We start from the raw sequence: 17,728 nt of genomic DNA, 5'->3' as shown, positions 1-17,728 counted from the left end.
AAAGACCCCATGGATCCCCGTGGATTGACCACAAGACATATAATGTAATGTCCCTGTCCCCATAGGAAGCTTATGACGGAGTCCGCTAGCCTAAAATGGTTCCCATAGGCTAAAGCGGTGAAATAATTAATAAGGGGACTTAAATTTGCCTAAGGAGACTTTATTAAAGAAGGAGAAAGGATGATATTTCCTAGGCAAGTTGGATGTCACTTTAACTTTATAAAGTGGAGTATCATAAAGTAACTTTATAAAAGTGAATTTAATAAGAAGAAGAAGAAAAAATAATGAAGAGAGAAAAGGGAAGGTGAAGATGAAAAGACAAAAGGGAAGGCGAAGATGAAAAGACAATCCTAAACTCATTAAAGAAGGGAATTGAGGAGACTCTAATTCATTCGTGCATTGTGTGAGTTTGAAGAGAGAGCTCTTGGAGAGAGTGGGAAGAGGAAGTTGAGGGCTTTGGAGCCCTAACTTCCATAGCAGACTTCGGTGTTGCAATGAGACCCCCTAATCTGGATATGAGAATGAAGTCATTCAGATTTCACCATTGAGCTTCAATGGAGAATGAGATTTATGAAAAATGTTGAGATATTCATGTGTTATCAGTTGATATTTAAAGAAACTATTGCATATTCTCTATATCACTGCAGGTTGAGGAGTCATTAAAGTCTGAGGGAACAAGCAATGTCTGAGCCCTGGAAATCAAACTTCAGAAACAAACACAAGCTGAATCTAAATCTGGAGAGCACTATTCTCATTGTGGTAATTGAACTGTGAAAGGAAATTGTTCGATTTTCCTCTTGGAAAGAGCAGCTCGAGCACCTGGTGACAGCTATGGGTTATTCCAACTGCTGAACGGTTTCTGTGTTATCTGTGGACTGCGTGTGAGAGAATGAGTTGAACGTACATCTGTGGGGCCTATCTTCTATTGTTCCCAGGCTGTATATTTTCTGCTGGACGTGGGGCCTACTCTTGTGCGTGGAAGCTAGATAACCAAACTTGGTGCAGCCCGTGAGTATCAATTGGAACGTGGGTCAAATGCACCACCTCTGCTGGACGTAGCTGTGATACCCTTCTGCATGGAGTTTATTCTGACATTGTGGGGGCCACGAAACACTGTACTGTTGACTAATATAAGCCAGAGGACCAGCACTGTACAGTTTGCTAAGTATTTGGACATGTAAGGAGGTCTATCACTGTTGTTTCAGCGTGCTGGAGACTCATTCCAATGCCTGTGACCTGAGCAAGTGTTGGAGTAGCATTCTGGGTCTGAAAGTCCTTGCTGGAGACTCATTCCGATGCCTGTGACCTGAGCAAGTGTTGGAGTAGCATTCTGGGTCTGAAAGTCCTTGCTGGAATTTACTCTCATTGCTAATCTTCATTGCCAGGTTTAATTTCTCAAGTCTGCCCTCTGTACATTCAAACTGTTGAATGAAAAAAATGCCTTTCCTGTAGCTACTATTGTCTATTCCCAGCTGGATTGTACTTCTGAATATATAATTAAATTTACAAATTTATTTGGAAACAAGTTAAGGAAAAAAGAACAATGTACAGCGAGGCCAATTTATGAAAACATTACCTACAGCAAAGTGTAACCGGACTGTTAGAAGAATATCTCATTGAAACTCCAACTAAAAACTCAGAAATTTCTAAAGAAAATCAGAAGTTTGTCAAAGTGGAATTTTACATATAAGTAATTTAAGGTGCAATAGTTAAAGTTTACATCAACTCATTTAACTACTAGAGGTTCCCAGAAGCTGTGTTTTGATGTAGTGGCTAACAAACCACATCTGGAAACCATCAGTCAAAATTTCAATCTGTAAAGAATATGTAAAACTGAATCCCAATAAGTTGAAACTAGAATTCACAAAAAATAGGCTTCAATCACCTGCAGAGATAAGCTCAACATGTTTGTTGATCCACAACATATATCAAGATTCAAGAATTAAACATCACTGTCACACTGTTAATTTATCTCAAAAAATCATCAACAGGTTTACAGCATTTTCAAATTCTTATGTAATTTGAAATATGGTCTTTATTCAATTTCATATGACAACTCATTTCTTCATACTTGTCAAAAGTCTGTTTTAGAACTATGAAATCAATCATATTTCCTAGCAGAATTGTGAAACCATCCCATGAAAACTTCTTGTGGATGCTGTCCAATTTTTAAGTAGGAAAATTACATATCCAAATGAAAAATAAATCTATGATAACTGATTCCAGAAAAAATATCCACCACACTAAATGTGGACAGGCTTGTCATATGTTGCCATGGCAGCTTCTTTAACAGCTTCACTGAGTGTTGGGTGTCCATGACAGGTTCTAGCAATATCTTCACTAGATGCTCCATATTGTAAAGCAATAACAGCTTCATGAATCATCTCGCCAGCGTTTGGACCCATAATGTGCACACCAAGGATCTTGTCAGTTTCTTTCTCTGCAATTATTTTCACTAAACCATCTGCATCATCAATAGTTCTAGCCCTACTGTTTGCCATAAAGGGGAACTTTCCAACTTTGTATGGAATATTCAGAGCCTTGACCTGCTCCTCTGTCTTTCCTACTGAAGCTACCTCTGGATGTGTATAAACAATTCCAGGTACAGTGTCATAGTCCACGTGCCCAGGTTTTCCTGCAATAAGCTCTGCACAGGCAAAGCCATCTTCTTCAGCCTTGTGTGCAAGCATGGGACCAGGAATCACATCACCAATAGCATAAATTCCAGGAATATTTGTCCTGAAATGATCATCAACTTCCACACGTCCCATTCTATCCAGTTTTACTCCAAGCTCTTCCAGTCCAAGACCTTTGGTATAAGGTGATCTGCCAGCAGAAACAAGAACTACATCAGCCTCAAGAGTGGTCTGTTCACCTCCTGCAGCCGGTTCCAATGTCAGTTTTACCCCTGTTCCTGATGCATCAACGCCAATCACCTTAGTTTTCAACATGAACTTCATTTTCTGTTTTTCTAATGTTCTTTGGAAAGTTTTCCGTACCTCTGCATCCATGGTAGGAACTATCTCAGGAGCAAATTCAACAACAGTGACTTCTGAACCCAGCCTTCCCCATACTGAACCCATTTCTAAGCCAATGTAACCTGCACCAATAACTATAAGCTTCTTCGGAACCTCAGTCAATGATAGTGCTCCTGTGGATGAAACAATCTTCTTTTCATCAATAGTGATTCCAGGAAGGGGCTTCACATTTGAACCAGTTGCTATGATGATATGTTTTCCTTTAACTATACTGCTACTACCATCTGGAAGATCCACTGACACCTCATTTCCAGAAATAATCTTACCAGCACCTTTAACATAAGTGACTTTATTCTTCTTAAAAAGTCCTTCAATTCCTTTTGTCAGACCAGTAACAGACTTTTCTTTCTGAGCCATCATTGCAGGGATATCAATTTCCACTTGTCCCACTTTCACACCATGGCCAGCAAATGCATGCTTAGCTTCATGAAACATGTGCGAGGAATGAAGCAATGCCTGCAAAAGCAAGAAATTAGATACCTCTTATTAAAATTTATGATGTGACATGGTTGTTGTTAATCAGGTCAAATGATTACAGTAGATCACAAAGGCTCTGTATGGATACAGAAACAAGAAAAATGGCTATAGCAGTGTTTCAGTTATTCATATTAACAGTTTCTCTACCCCTCTTGTAGCCTACTATATGGCCTACTGTAACAATAAGAATGGTATCAAACTCTGAAAATCCAATATTTCATGACCACTCCATGACAACAAATACTGTTTTATCAGGGATAAGGTCCAAATGAGAGCAGTGGCTCTAGAGTATATTCTGATAGATCAAGGTTCAACAGGTTGCAGATAGTTTGGGGAAGTCCCTGGAAAAGGGGAAGTTCAATATGTTCAGGGAGAGACTTGAATTGGTGGAGAATACTTTCCTCGGTAAGAGGGAGTGTTAGGGTATACCTCGGATAGTCTTCTACAGCACTATGCACACGTGGCTGATCTAGGTGCTCTTCTGTTACAGAAGCATCAAACAGTCAACGGATCTATACAGCATTGACTTCTGTTCTGTATGGTGGTTTTGTAGATAAGTATGCAGCATTAAATAAGGTTAGAGGGTACATCACTATATCTAGGCTTCAATCAATGAAGGTGCGTGCATGCACAGTAATCGATAGGATAGTAATAATAAGGTTAACCTTAGATTCCAATTCTAGGAAATTGCAGGTTGTTTCTCAGTTACGCATGTAGTTGCATGTGGTAGTTTCAGTTTATTGAGCTGCTTTCTAATTATAGCTAAAGCATAAGTTCAATTAGGCATACGCATGCAGATAAGGGCGCAGATCTCCAGGGTGATGCATGCTTGCCTGCCTCTGATCATCTCCAGTTGAGGAACTATTATGCATCTCTTCAGATTCTCTATACCTATTCTTCTTTGTAGTCTATAAATAGGAAAGGGGAGTATAGGTTTATTGATTCAGTTCAGCAGCAAGCAGTGAATTAGCTTGCTGTATGTTTCCTTTAGCAGATTTCAGTTCAGAATTAATGAGAAAGCAGTAACAGGTTTTGATAGTCCATCTACTGCATTTCTATTTTGCTTTTAACAGTGATTTAGCAAGTACGCTGTAATTCTGTTTCCTGCTTAATAATAGTGATGTGATTTTAGGACAGACTTGTGAATTTTAGTTATATGTTTTCTACTGTATGCCTTAGCAGATTTTGGCATAAATAGAAGTTAGAACAGAAGTTTTGTGTGGCTTTTAACGTTCAACTATTTAGTAGGTTAGGGTATCTAAGTGCAAAGCCTACTTACCATGGTCTAAGAAAATCTAACATGGTAATTGACTTCAAAATAAAAACTCTCATTCCATGCATTACGCATAGAAACAACTTTGGTGTAGATTATCAAATCAATACTTTCAGGAAAGAATGGTCTGAAGTTCAAATCTTTCCCTCTCCCGCAGTAATGACTGTATCCTCGAGTAAAACCTTAGTTTCTTTTGAGATTGTACCCTAGAAATCATTTGGAGACCAAAAGATAGGTTTCACTATCAAATTTTGGCACATTGATGTTTTTTTCAAGTTGGGTGACATGCTTCCACACTGTTTGAGCTATATACTTTATGTTCTAAACATATCCTGTGGCACAAATACATCTTTTCAATCATTTCACATATGCATCTTTTCAAACGCGGGGAACTATTGTTTTTTCCTTTCAGCTTTGCGAAGAAAGTTTTCTAAGGGAGAGAACATGTTTCAGACTTAACCACAACATCTTTATTATAGAATTAGACTCAATGTACACAAGTTATTTTGTACATAAGACCATAATTTTGTAACACTGTTTGGGTCTTTAAAGTCTTCACATGGCATCATATTTCAACTGTAAAATGGCATTTTGATGTAATAGGAGCGTAATGACTATTATTAGTAACTTAGGCTAAGTTATGGTTTCCCTATTATCTTATAAATAGGGGTTTCCCCACTCTTTTTAACTTTTCATACCTCAGAAATATAATCAACAAAGTTTTGGTGGAGAGAACTTCCTCCACAGCACATACAATTCGAATTTGAAGATGCAATCCATCATATTTCCTAATGTTTTTTTCTAATTATTTTTGTGGTTTCAGTGGTAGTGCCATTTTAGGTAAGGATCCTGTTTACAAAGTATTGAAGGCAACCTTCTCCCAATTTACTGAATCAACATCTACTGCATCTGTGTAAGTCTATTATAGTACTTTTGTAAATAGCCGAGCATCATTTTATGTAACAGCACTTGTAATTTTCATTTCTGGTCATATAAGTATCGGTTACAATTATTTGATTGATTGTGCTTTGAAAAGTAGTTTTCAGACAATGGTGCACAACAGATTTGCTTAACTTGTGCACCCTATTAGAAAATAGGATTAAAAAAGCATGCCCATCAGAGTACAAGTTTGGTCCACTGGCTCACTAAGAGGTGATGTCTATGTTGAGACAAAAGAGGCATCATGAAATCCACATGCTAAACAAGATAACAAATTAGTTCAAAAAGTTCATTTGCGTATACATAGCCAAAATACCATGAAACCTGGTTGAGTAAGTCAATGTCAAGGAATCATTATCCTTGTAATTTTCAAATAGTGGCAACTACATAACCATGGTTGTTATTTGGGTGACAAAGAACTTGGGAATACATAGGTAATACCAGTGTTATCAAAACTGGTCAGTTCTGTTTAAGACAGGTAGATTCAGATCATTTTGGCGGTAAAAGGGGCTGGTTCAGACTGTTTTGGGGAAGAATGGTTTGAATCTGCAAAAGAACAGACCAGGAGTCCAGGACCAGTTCCTGTCCAAACCTGCAGCCCCACCAAACCAAAAAAAACACAAAAAAGAGGAAAATACACAAAAGGGTGGCCTCCAAACCTTTAATCCTGGCTTATTAGGAGTCATGACACCCCACCTATTTCTCTCAAACTCTTCTCATTGATCATTTGTGAACATTGGGAAATTTCAGAGTTGTTACAAAAAGAGTTGATTCAGAGCAAGATTTGGAGCAATTTATGGGCAGTTAGTGAGATGACTGCATTGATAAACATGCGAAGTCGGGGAGTGTCGATGAGGATCCTGATCTAGGGGATGATTTTGAAAACATGTTGTAGTATGATTTTTGGACTCTGGAGGCTGTTTAAAGCCTCACCGTTTATGTATTTACCTTCAGATGTTTTTGATCTGCATGATAAATTTCCCAGGGAAACCAACTTGGTAATTCCCCTCATTCTGAGAATGATACCTATGGTAAACCAGAATCTTCAGGACTCAAGGCCAAGTAAACAGTCAACAATTGGATCATGAAGAGAGGAAGCATGTCACAAAGTGGGATTTCAACCCAGGGAGGGCAGGAGAACAACTTTTCTCTAAACCAATGCCCTATTTGCCCCCTTCGCCCTCAGCCATCAAAATTAGGAGATCCAATCTCTCTCTCATGAGTCATGACAGGCTCTTGAGTTGTTCAAACTCACTTAGTGTTTTGTATTACCATACCTTTGTCATGGTTTTATACATGGTTCTGATGTTATACTTATGTAGGTCTCTTTCCTTATTGTAATATCCTAATGCAATATTTTTTGCCCTTAGGGTTTCTCACGTAACCAGGGTTTCTAACAAAACTCTTTTGTGCATTCAACAGTGGCCATTCCTTATTCAAAATAAACAATTCATCTAACAGCAACAATGATCATACATGAACCATCAATATGCAATAATTGGAAATGCTCATCAAAGTAAGAAACACAATATCTACAGTGTATAGCACGATAACCAATCAATCTTGATTTGATAAACAATTTTAGTATTCACCGAGTTCTGACTGAGTTTTAAACTATGCAATTTACCCTAACTTCTAACAAAGACCTGGTTATTTTGTGCTAAGTTGTTCAGCTGTATCCTGAGATGCCTGCGGCCAGAGTTATCCGGAGAAAAATCAACTCGCAGTGAACCAGATATCTCCCGTGGAAGTTCGGAGGGTTTTGTAACCAACTTTAATACTGCAGTAATAGATCGATCCAATTGTCCTCTACTTTTGTTCTTCCCTGACACTAATGGTGAGGTCTGTGAGCTATTTGTTGTACTTGCTGATCTGCCACGCCTTCTTCAACTGTCAATCCAGGTTCCCCGAGGTATTCCTGTAAGGCCTGTCGTACAAAAAGGATGCCTGTGATTCAATACTTAGAGCTTGATCCTTAGCTGCTATAAGGCACCCTTTTTTTACCAACAGAAACAATGCTTAGACCCTATGACTCTCAACCTTATGGCTGTGATTGCGGGTCTCACCGCCCAAAATCCTCAAATCAGATCCATATTTATAAGTTGCAAACAGAACAACCGTTGCTGGCCAAAACGATGTCAAATCCATCCTCAATAAACTGCCAGACTACTCCAAGAAATATGTTGTGTCAGAACAAGGTCAAATCTTCAGTTCTTAACTACTTCAATGACCTGTGCCAAAACAAGGAAAAGGGTGATTAGGTAGGGTGGGATCACCTTCACCAAAACTAGTCAAGGAAGATAAAGGGGTCTTAAAACCCTCAGAGCCTCAAGCTCAAAGAAAAATAGAGACAAATTGATCCAATCCAACATTGCTCAAAATGACTCTACTCTCTTGTATTTATAGATTTTCTTGTGGGAGTTTTCCCTACCTAATTAAATGATAGGGGTTCATGGCAACCCCAACTTTGGGCCTTTTTGCTCCAGCTGCCCCAAAACTTACCGCATGCTGTCCAAACATCGGGTAATTGGGGTTTTCCCCTTTATCAAAGACTATAGCTTACGGGGATTGATAGGCTAATTTGTCCCTTGGGCAATTAATTTGTAGGGGACATTACAATCCCCCCTTCCCAACATTGCTTGTCCTCAAGCAATTGTATGTCTGGGTACCGCATAATTTTCTCCTCAACCTTCAAGAATGAAAAAATTGCCTTCAAACATCACAACTACCATTCCAACAATGAGATGCTGTTTCTTCCATTAGAGGTTGCATTCTACTGCCTTTGCCCATACCTTCATTAGTTACACGAAGACAGTGACCTTCAAGAACTTCAAAAATATCATATGTTTCAAATTCTGCACTTCCATGAGGCACAATCTTCTCAGATTCCAATCTATGGACTTTATGTTGCCAATAAGTTTCACTTAGAACTTGAATCTATGGACTTTACATTGCCAATAAGTTTCACTTAGAACTTGAATCTATGGACTTTATGTTGCCAATAAGTTTCACTTAGAACTTGAACCGGCGAACAGACTTCATTATCACTATCGTGCAGCACTTCAATGTAGTGAATCTTCCTCTTTCCCAAACATTGGTGATCAGGTTCCCATGGCTCTTTGCAAGTGAAACAAAGCTTCTTTCTTCTAAGCTCGTTTCAAGTTTCTTCATCCAACCAATCCTTCTTAGTTTTGTTGTCCACGGATATCTTCTTGCCCTCATATTTCGGATGGACTTCCCATATCTTGAGTCTTGGTGATGGCCTCCTATAATGTGGTAGGATTGAAGGCTTTGACCTATCCATGTAATGGTTCAGGTAGACCCATAGTTTTAAAATTCGGTCGGCGTGAGCCGGAAATCAGTCAAATCTACCGGCTGATTAGGCAATTGGGTTGAACTGGTCAAAAAACTCGTTTGAAGGGCCGGCTTCTCCAAAAAACCACATAACTTGGACCAAACTAGCCAATTCATTACCAAGGCCACGACAGACCCACACATCGTCTTTTTGGAAGCTTCCTGGGCATTTTGGAGGGAAAGTAGGGGTTGTTTCCCTCCAAATCCACCCGTCCAAGCTTTTAAAGGAGCTCACCCCCCTCATTTGCCTCACACATCTCATTTGGAGTTTTTGTGAGTTTGATTGGGAGCTTGGAGAGTGTTGAGTTTTTGTTGGAGTAGTCATCTTGGAGGCTTGGAGCTGGAGTTGGAGCTATTTTGGAGATAGTTTGGAGTTGTTAGTAGAGTTTGCATCTTCAAGAGGAGGCTAAGGAAGCTAGTTTGCATTTTCAGATAAGGATTTTCACTTGAAAAATTCCTCATTTCACTATTATCCATGTATTTAATTTTTTATGTGTTCTATGTTATTAAATCTCTAGTTCTATGCTATCAAATTTGGTAGGCTACATATGCGTTTTTTTCCTAAATTTATCTTAGCTTTTCCATTTTTCTTAGCTGCAATATTTTTTTAAATGGCAGATTTCATTGCAAATTTTAATTATTTCAAGCCAACATGGCTCCCAAAGCCAAGAACGCTGCATGGGCTCATTGTGATGTGATTGATGGAAAAATGATATGCAAATTTTGCAATAAATCTATTGTATGTGGGGGTATTCTCAAATGGAAAAAACACTTGGCTGGGATAAGAGGCCACGTAAAGCCATGTGAAGCACCAAAGGAAGTGTTAGGTCCTATTAGGGCAGAATACCTTGGCAAGTTTGAAAAGTATGAGGAGAATAAGGCAAGGGTTCCCATCCAAGAAGAAATTGCAAGGAAGAGGGAATTATTACAAGCCATGAAAGAGAGTGGGTATGATGATTATGAGATTCAAGACTCCTCTTCTATCCCTTCCACCAATGACCCCTTTCACTATGTTCCTCCTGCTTTTGGCCAACAATCTAAAGGAACAAAGCGAACAAACATCCAAAGTTATTTCTCATCCTTTGCCACCACTGCCTTTGGTAATCCCACTTCCTCCCAGCCAGGTTGTCAACCCACTTTGGATGAACATTGGAAAAAACAATGCAAAGAAACTTCTTATCAACACATTGTTAGATGGTGGTATGATGTAGATATCCCATTTAATGTTGCTCACTCACCTTATTACCAAGCTATGTGGGACTCTGTTATAGCTACAAGAAAGGGCTTCAAAGGCCCTACTATGCATGACTTGAGGGGAGCACTTTTGCAAAAAGAGATTTCTTCCATTTATGAGTATTTGGCTGAGTATAGAGAGTCATGGCTCAAAACAGATTGTTTCATCATGTCAGATGGATGGACCAATGGAAAGAACCGCACTATCATTAATTTCCTTATTTCTTGCCCTCAAGGAACCATGTTTTTAAGATCAGTCGATGCATTTAATAAGGTGAAGGATGCAACCCTTCTATTTGAGCTTTTGGATGAGATTATTCAAGAAGTGGGGGAGCAGAATGTTGTGCAGGTCATCACAGATAATGCCACAAACTATATTCTTGTTGGAAAGATGCTTGAGTCCAAATATAAGACCATAGTTTGGACTACATGTCCTGCACATTGCATAGACCTCATGCTTGAGGACATAGGCAAAGTGGAGTGGGTAAAAAACATTGTAGAGCATGCCAAGTGCATTACAAAATACATCTACAACTATGTTGCAGGAAACGTGGGAGGGGGGCCCGTTTCCGGCTGGAAACTGGGACGAAACGCGGAAACGCGTTTGGTACGGCCAGGAAACGCGTCCGGCGGTACTACCACGTTTCCCGAAACGGAAACGTGGCAGTACGGCCGAAAACGCCTTTCCCGGCCGTACAGCCCGCGTTTCCCAATTGAATTGTGTTTTTTTTTATTTTATTATTTTTTCAAATTTGTTTTTTAATTTTCTAGATGTGTGTCTAAAGTTATAAAAGTGAATTTGTGCCCTAGTGTATTCTCCTTTATTTTTCATTTTCATCCTTTTACTTAAATTTTTAACATTACCATGAAATGACTCAGGATGTTTGAGAGTGGTTTCGCCCTCATTGGATTTCATATGGAGAAAGTAGAATTTTAGATCTCACTCAAAATCCAGCAAACTTATTTGTTTTTCAAGATTTCAGGTTTGGGGGGATTGCAATGTTTCCATTGGATTTTATCATGTACTAGGGTATGGAACTTGTATTTAATCAAGAGAACCAAGCCCTCTATGTAGGGGAAACTCCCAATAATCAAGATCATGTAGGGTACTAGGGTATGAAACATGTATTTAATCAAGAGCACTAAGGTCATTCGACTATGTAGGAGGAGACTCCCAATACAACAGTGGTCCTTCTAAAGAATGGGATGTGGATGCAAAAAATCCTGATTTGGATCTCTCTCTTGCAGCCTTATAGTCTTTATTGTACTTGCAGCCTCATATGTTAATATAAATAAAGGCTGATTTTGAGATTTGGATATCTAATAAAGGTTGCTTTTGGATATTCCGATATTTTTATTTTCATTATGTGATCATTCATGAGTAAATGTGATGTAAATTAAATCTTAATGTTTAAGTGTAATAAATTATAATGTATCATTTATGCTTTATAATTGCACACGCACACACACACACACACATATATATATATATATATTCGCGTTTCCCCGTTTCCAAAATTTGGGAGGGTCGCGTTTCGTATCGCTTCCCGTTTCGGAAACTCGTACTCGTTTCCCCGTTTCGTGCAACTTAGATCTACAACCACTCAAGGGTATTGAACCTAGTGAGGAAAAACATTGGGGGTAAAGAACTTGTTAGGCCTACAATTACGAGATTTGCAACTAACTTCCTCATGTTGCAATGTCTCAATTCTCAACAAAAAAACCTGCAGAAAATGTTGTCTTTTGATCTATGGACTGAATCTCGGTGGACTCATAGACAATGTTGTCTTTTGATCTATGGACTGAATCTCGGTGGACTTGTAGACAAGATGGCAAAGACACCAAAAAGAAAGTTTTTGACAATTATTTTTGGAAAAGTTCTGCAGAGCTTGTGAAAATTACTGAGCCCCTTGTTAAGGTGCTAAAGATGGTGGATGCGGAAAAATTGGCCATGGGCTACATTTATGAGGCTATGGATCAGGCAAAGGAGCAGATACGGGTAGCTTACAAGGATAGGTTAGCTAAATATGGTCGTATATGGGAGATAATTGATAACAGATGGAACAATCAACTCCATTGTCCTATACATGCAACTGGGTATTTTTTGAACCCAAAGTATCATTATAAAGCTTAGTTAGGAGCTCTGCAGGTTGGGGAGGTCAGAGATGGATTGATTGATTGCTTGGAGTGCATGGTCCCTAACCATGCAAACCAGTTGCAAATACATAAACAACTTACTCTTTTCAGTATGGCAACTGGTACATTTGGCAAAAACAAGGCAAAGATGGCAAGAGATGTGGATCAACCATAAGCAATTCCGATTTGTTTTTCTTTTCAAGTTATAAATTGTTTAAAAATTTATAATTCAAATTATCTATCAATACTTGTAATTTGTAAATAAGTAATGAAATGAACTCAGTTAATAATTAATGTCTTTTTCTTTGCAGCACAATGGTGGGAGTCATTTGGCGGCCAATGTCCTCAATTGCAAAAGCTTGCAATTAGAGTCCTGTGCCAAACTTGCAGTGCTTCAGGTTGGGAGCGCAATTGGTCTATTTTTGAGCGCATACACACAAAGAAAAGAAATCGTTTGGAACAAAAACGGTTAAAAGATCTTGTCATCATGCAATACAACCTTTGACTAAGGCGCAACCAAATGATGAATAGAAAACCTGATCTAGATCCCATTGTGTTGGAGGCTATTGATCCAACATCAGAATGGGTGGAGGAGACTAGAGATCCTGAGTTTGATATTGACATGGTGTTAGGGGGGGCTGAAGCAGATTTGGTAGTGCCATCAAAACCAGGATTAGTAGTCGCATCAAGCAAAGGCAAACAACCAATGGAAGGCACTAGTCGTGTAGCTCGACCAACTCGTGCTTCCATTAGGTCCGCTTTTATTATTATTGGTGGCAGTGTTACTACTGAGGTTGCAAATGAGGTTGAGGCATCCTCAAACTCTGATCCAGATTATGTCTCTGTAGCTCCTGTTGATGATCCTATGTCTAGTAGTGGTGATGAATTTAATGATTGATCATGTGTAGACATGTAGTCTTGTAGTAGGCCAATGTCCTCATAGCTTGTAGCATTGTTTTTGGACTTTATAGGCCATTTAGAGCCTCATTGCTTATGTATTTTGTCGATGATATGTACTGTACTCAGTGCCATTTTGGTATATTCACCTTTACATGGTATATAGATGAGCAAACTTTGCATATTTTGTCTCTATTGGCTTGGAATCATGGTTTTAAATCTTAAAAATTCTTCATTAAAAATTAATTATTTAATGTATTTTTTTTAAAATCGGTTCATTGAGATCTAACTAGTCCCGGTTTGACCGGTTCCGATTTGAAACCTGGTTTATTAGATGGATCGGTCCGGTCACCGGTTTCGGTTTTTAAAACTAATGGCTAGACCTTCTATGAAGAGCATGACTCGCCCCTACTCCGAGAGGTTTTTTACCATGATTGTTGTTCGTTCGAATTCTGCAATGTACTCATCTGGTGTCCCTATCTATTTGATTTCTGCCACTTCTCTGCAATGTATGTCAAGGTCCCTTCGATCAAGATGCTCTATCAATTGTTGGGTGAAGTCCATATAAGATGTTATGTTGGAGTGTCCCAAGGTGATTAGTCCATGGTACCACCATTCGTGCACTTCCCCTTCCAAATGCAAAGTGGCAAATTGGATAGAGACTACTTCCTACATGGGATTAAGTCAAAAATTATTAGAATATATTAGAATATCCCTATTTAGCATTTAATGCTCATTCCTTTTAGTTGTTGCTATTTGTATTCTTTTAGCAGTTTCTTAGATGAAACTGAGTGTTTCTATATTCTACATAGAAACCTGATGTTTCTATTATTGTAAATATCTCTGTATTATGATTGAGCTGTTTGCTCATTTGAAATTAATTTCATTCAACATTCTTTTATGGTATCAGAGCAAGGTTAAGAGATTTCTTGAACAGTAATTCTCTCTGCATCGTAATCTCTTGAGTCCTTTCTAAGGTCGAGCCCTCTGTAAGCCAGGCAGCCTTCACTGAGTCTTAGCCTCGGCTTTGCTCGCTGTGATAAAAGCTTACAGTCGTCCATCTCGATACAGAAATGGATTCTTCCCTTGCATGATCATTTTTTTAAGGAAATAACTTTGTGGCGGTGACTGTTTTCGTGGGAGCGGAATTTTTTTGGCTGGCCAGTTTGCTTGGAATCGTGAATCCGGCTATCTTATTCTTCGCCTGGCGGCTACTCGAACTCAACGTGGAATTCTTCTATTGTGAATTGAATCCAGCTATTTTCTTCGACCACAACGTGGAACTCCTCAGCAAACGTGATCCAGGTGTTTTCTCTCGTTCAAAACTCATTTGTTTTTTTTTTTGAAAATCGGAGTCGTGGTCTGAAATTTCGATCTGCGGGCAACTGTCTATTTTTTATTTTCAAACGCTGTCTGTGGATATCTGTGGATACGCGTGTGATTTCAAACCCGTGGATATATATTTGAAACCCGTGGATATATATTTCAAACCCGTGGATATATATTTGAAACCCTGTTAAACCAAACCCGTGGATATCTGTGGATACGCGTGTGTTGGTTCATTATATTTCAAACGTGTATATATATAAAGCAAGCGTATACACCTGTGGAACTATACCACGTAGCTGAGACGTGACGTGAAGCTTTGACAGCTCACGTGGGCCAGTTTTTAGATCTTCGTATTTGCTTTATCAGCGTTCCCAATCAGCGGTGTTTGCCGGCAGTGTGTTCCCAATCAGCAGTGTTTGCCGGCAGTGTGTTCCCAATCAGCGTTTTTTATCTGTTGCCGCTCAGTGTGTTCCCAATCAGCGTTTTTTTATCTGTTCCAAATCAGCAGTGTGTTCCCATTACAAACTCAGACCTGAAATTATCTGTTACCGCTCGGATTATGGTGCTAGCTGTGGGGTCGGATTATGGTGGAGCTCCACGGACCTGAAGCAAACCTGTGGGAAACTGTATTCTCAGACCTGTGCTTATCTTAGGACAAAACTCAGATCTGGACAGAGAAAGGAACCTCAAACTTTATTTTATGATTTGGACCTGTCACATTTATTAAAGAAGGGGACTTTTGCAGCAGGATTAAAGGGGACAGTTTCAGCAGTATTACTATTGTTTTTAGACTGGAGAGATATTTTTGCTGACTTCTGTATTTTCTTTGGGAAAATGGCCACGCTCACCAATCTGATGTTAGAAGAAAATCAACGTTTTAATGGCAGCAACTATAACATTTGGAAACAAAGAATGTTGACCATTTTTGAGTACAGGCGTCTTGGTCAACTCATTTTGGGCAAAGAGCTTCGTCCCGGTACAGCTGGGACCGATCAAGATAAATTTGATGATCGAAATCGAGAGGCTGTTATGCTTCTCAAGCTCTCTGTCGCTGATGATCAGTTACCACAAATCCCTTCTGGCAAGACAGCTGCTGAAATCTGGCAACAGTTGAAAGAACTGCATGAGACATCTGACAAAAGCAGAGCTTTTTTTCTCAAAAATCAGTTGTTCTCCATCATGATGGACGAACATATGTCTTTACAGGAACATCTCAACAAAATTAAAGACATTCGAGATCAGCTCGAAGCCATTGGTCGGACCATGGAGGAGGAAGATATGGTAGTTATTACTTTGAAAAGTCTACCGAAATCCTATGAACACTTCATAGAAACTCTCAACATTACCACCACAAATGTTGATCTGAAGTTTCCAGATTTATGTACCAAACTTCTGCAGTAGGATCGGTGGAAACAACAGTTTGGTAGTAGTGCTTCATCAGTGTCCTCGCAAAATGCATTTTCTGCAAAATATCAGTCCTCTCAGTCCTTTCAGCAGAAAGGCTCCTCTCAGCTTTTTGATCCTGCTCGGAAGAAAAGTGTGCAGTGTAATTACTGTCACAGGTTCGGTCACATGAAGAAAGATTGTCGACAGAGGATTGCTTCTGAACAGAGGAAACAGGGAGGGCCACATCAGACAGCAAATGTTGCAGAACATTCCGAGCAGACAGAGTCTGCCTTTTACGCCTTTATGGCTAAAAGAGCTTCAGATCCTGTTCCTTCCTCTGCATGGTACATTGATTCTGGCGCATCACGTCATTTTTCTCACAGGCGTGACTGGTTTATTGACTTCTCACCTTTCAGTGATTCCGTGGTATTTGGCGGAGGTGAAAAGTACACAGTAGTTGGCAGAGGGACAATGCAAATTCAGTCTGGTGGGCGCACACTTATATTTCTAAATGTATACTTTGTTCCTGGTATCGAAATTAATCTGCTATCTGTCAGCCAGATTATGAGGAATTCTCCTCAACTTGATGTAGTGTTCAGTACCCACAAGTGCTCCATTATTGACAGGGAGACTAGTTTAACAGTTGCTGTTGGCCTAGAGGATCATGGTCTATACAGGTTACTTGACACCAGTGACTCTCCAGAAGTGGCTCTAGCAGCACGTATCTCTCCTATCAGCACTCTATGGCATCAGCGATATGGGCATCTCAATATGCAGTATCTCTCTCAGCTCTCTCGGGAGGGACTTGTGTCTGGATTACCTGATATTCAGACTCAGCAGTTGGGGGTATGCAGCGCCTGTCAAGCGGGAAAGCAACATCGGTCTTCATTCAAAAATGGAGAATCTTGGCGCGCATCTAAGGTACTTCAGTTACTTCATGCTGATATTTGCGGTCCTATGAATACAACTTCTATCACTGCTTGCAAATATTTTTTACTTATTGTAGATGATTTCAGTAGAAAGATGTGGGTATATTTTTTAAAAAATAAATCTGATGCTCTTAGTACCTTTCAGAAGTTTAAAACCTTAGTGGAAAAAGAATCTGGTTGTAACATCATGACCCTTAGGACCAACAATGGGGGGGAATTTTGTTCTTCAGCGTTTGCCAACTTCTGTGATATTCATGGCATCAAACGTCAATTAACCACTCCTTACACTCCTTAGCAAAATAGTGTTGTCGAGCGTCGCAATCGCACGGTTGTTGAAATGGCTCGTTCCATGCTACAACACAGGAGTGTTCCAAACAAATTCTGGGCTGAAGCAGTATTTACTGCTGTTTATCTTCTTAACAGATCACCCACTCAGGCTGTTACAGGGAAGACTCCTGAAGAGGTTTGGTCTGGCCGTAAGCCTAAGATCAGTCATCTCAAAGTATTTGGCTCAGTTGCATATGTTTGGATTCCAGCTGCTAAGCGATCTAAGTTGGATTCCAAAAGCCAGAAACTCATGATGACAGGATACAGTGATCATCACAAGGCCTATAGGCTGATAGATATAGCCACTGGTCGTCTTAGCTTCAGTCGGGATGTAGTATTTGATGAAGACAGAGGATTCTTTCAGTCTTCTTCTTCTAAGCAGTGTTCTGAGGATCAGCCTCACAGTGTTC

At 39.5% G+C, this 17,728-nt stretch overlaps 1 protein-coding gene across 1 annotated transcript in view; it reads right to left on the bottom strand.

The window, feature by feature from the left end:
- Positions 1 to 1,934: 1,934 nt before the first annotated feature.
- Positions 1,935 to 17,728, bottom strand: part of LOC149139797 (dihydrolipoyl dehydrogenase, mitochondrial-like) — a 56,106-nt gene continuing 40,312 nt past the window's right edge. The window contains exon 2 of the mRNA XM_089448751.1: positions 1,935 to 3,494. Coding sequence (XP_089304877.1) covers positions 2,244 to 3,494 — 1,251 coding nt within the window. The 3' untranslated portion in view covers positions 1,935 to 2,243. The remainder of the gene's footprint in view (positions 3,495 to 17,728) is intronic.

Source organism: Pinus tabuliformis, chromosome X (assembly GCF_031772625.1).
Source record: "Pinus tabuliformis cultivar Carrire ecotype Pingquan chromosome X, CPIR1, whole genome shotgun sequence".
Taxonomy (NCBI): Eukaryota; Viridiplantae; Streptophyta; class Pinopsida; order Pinales; family Pinaceae; genus Pinus; species Pinus tabuliformis.
This window is presented reverse-complemented; position numbering and strand designations above follow the sequence as displayed.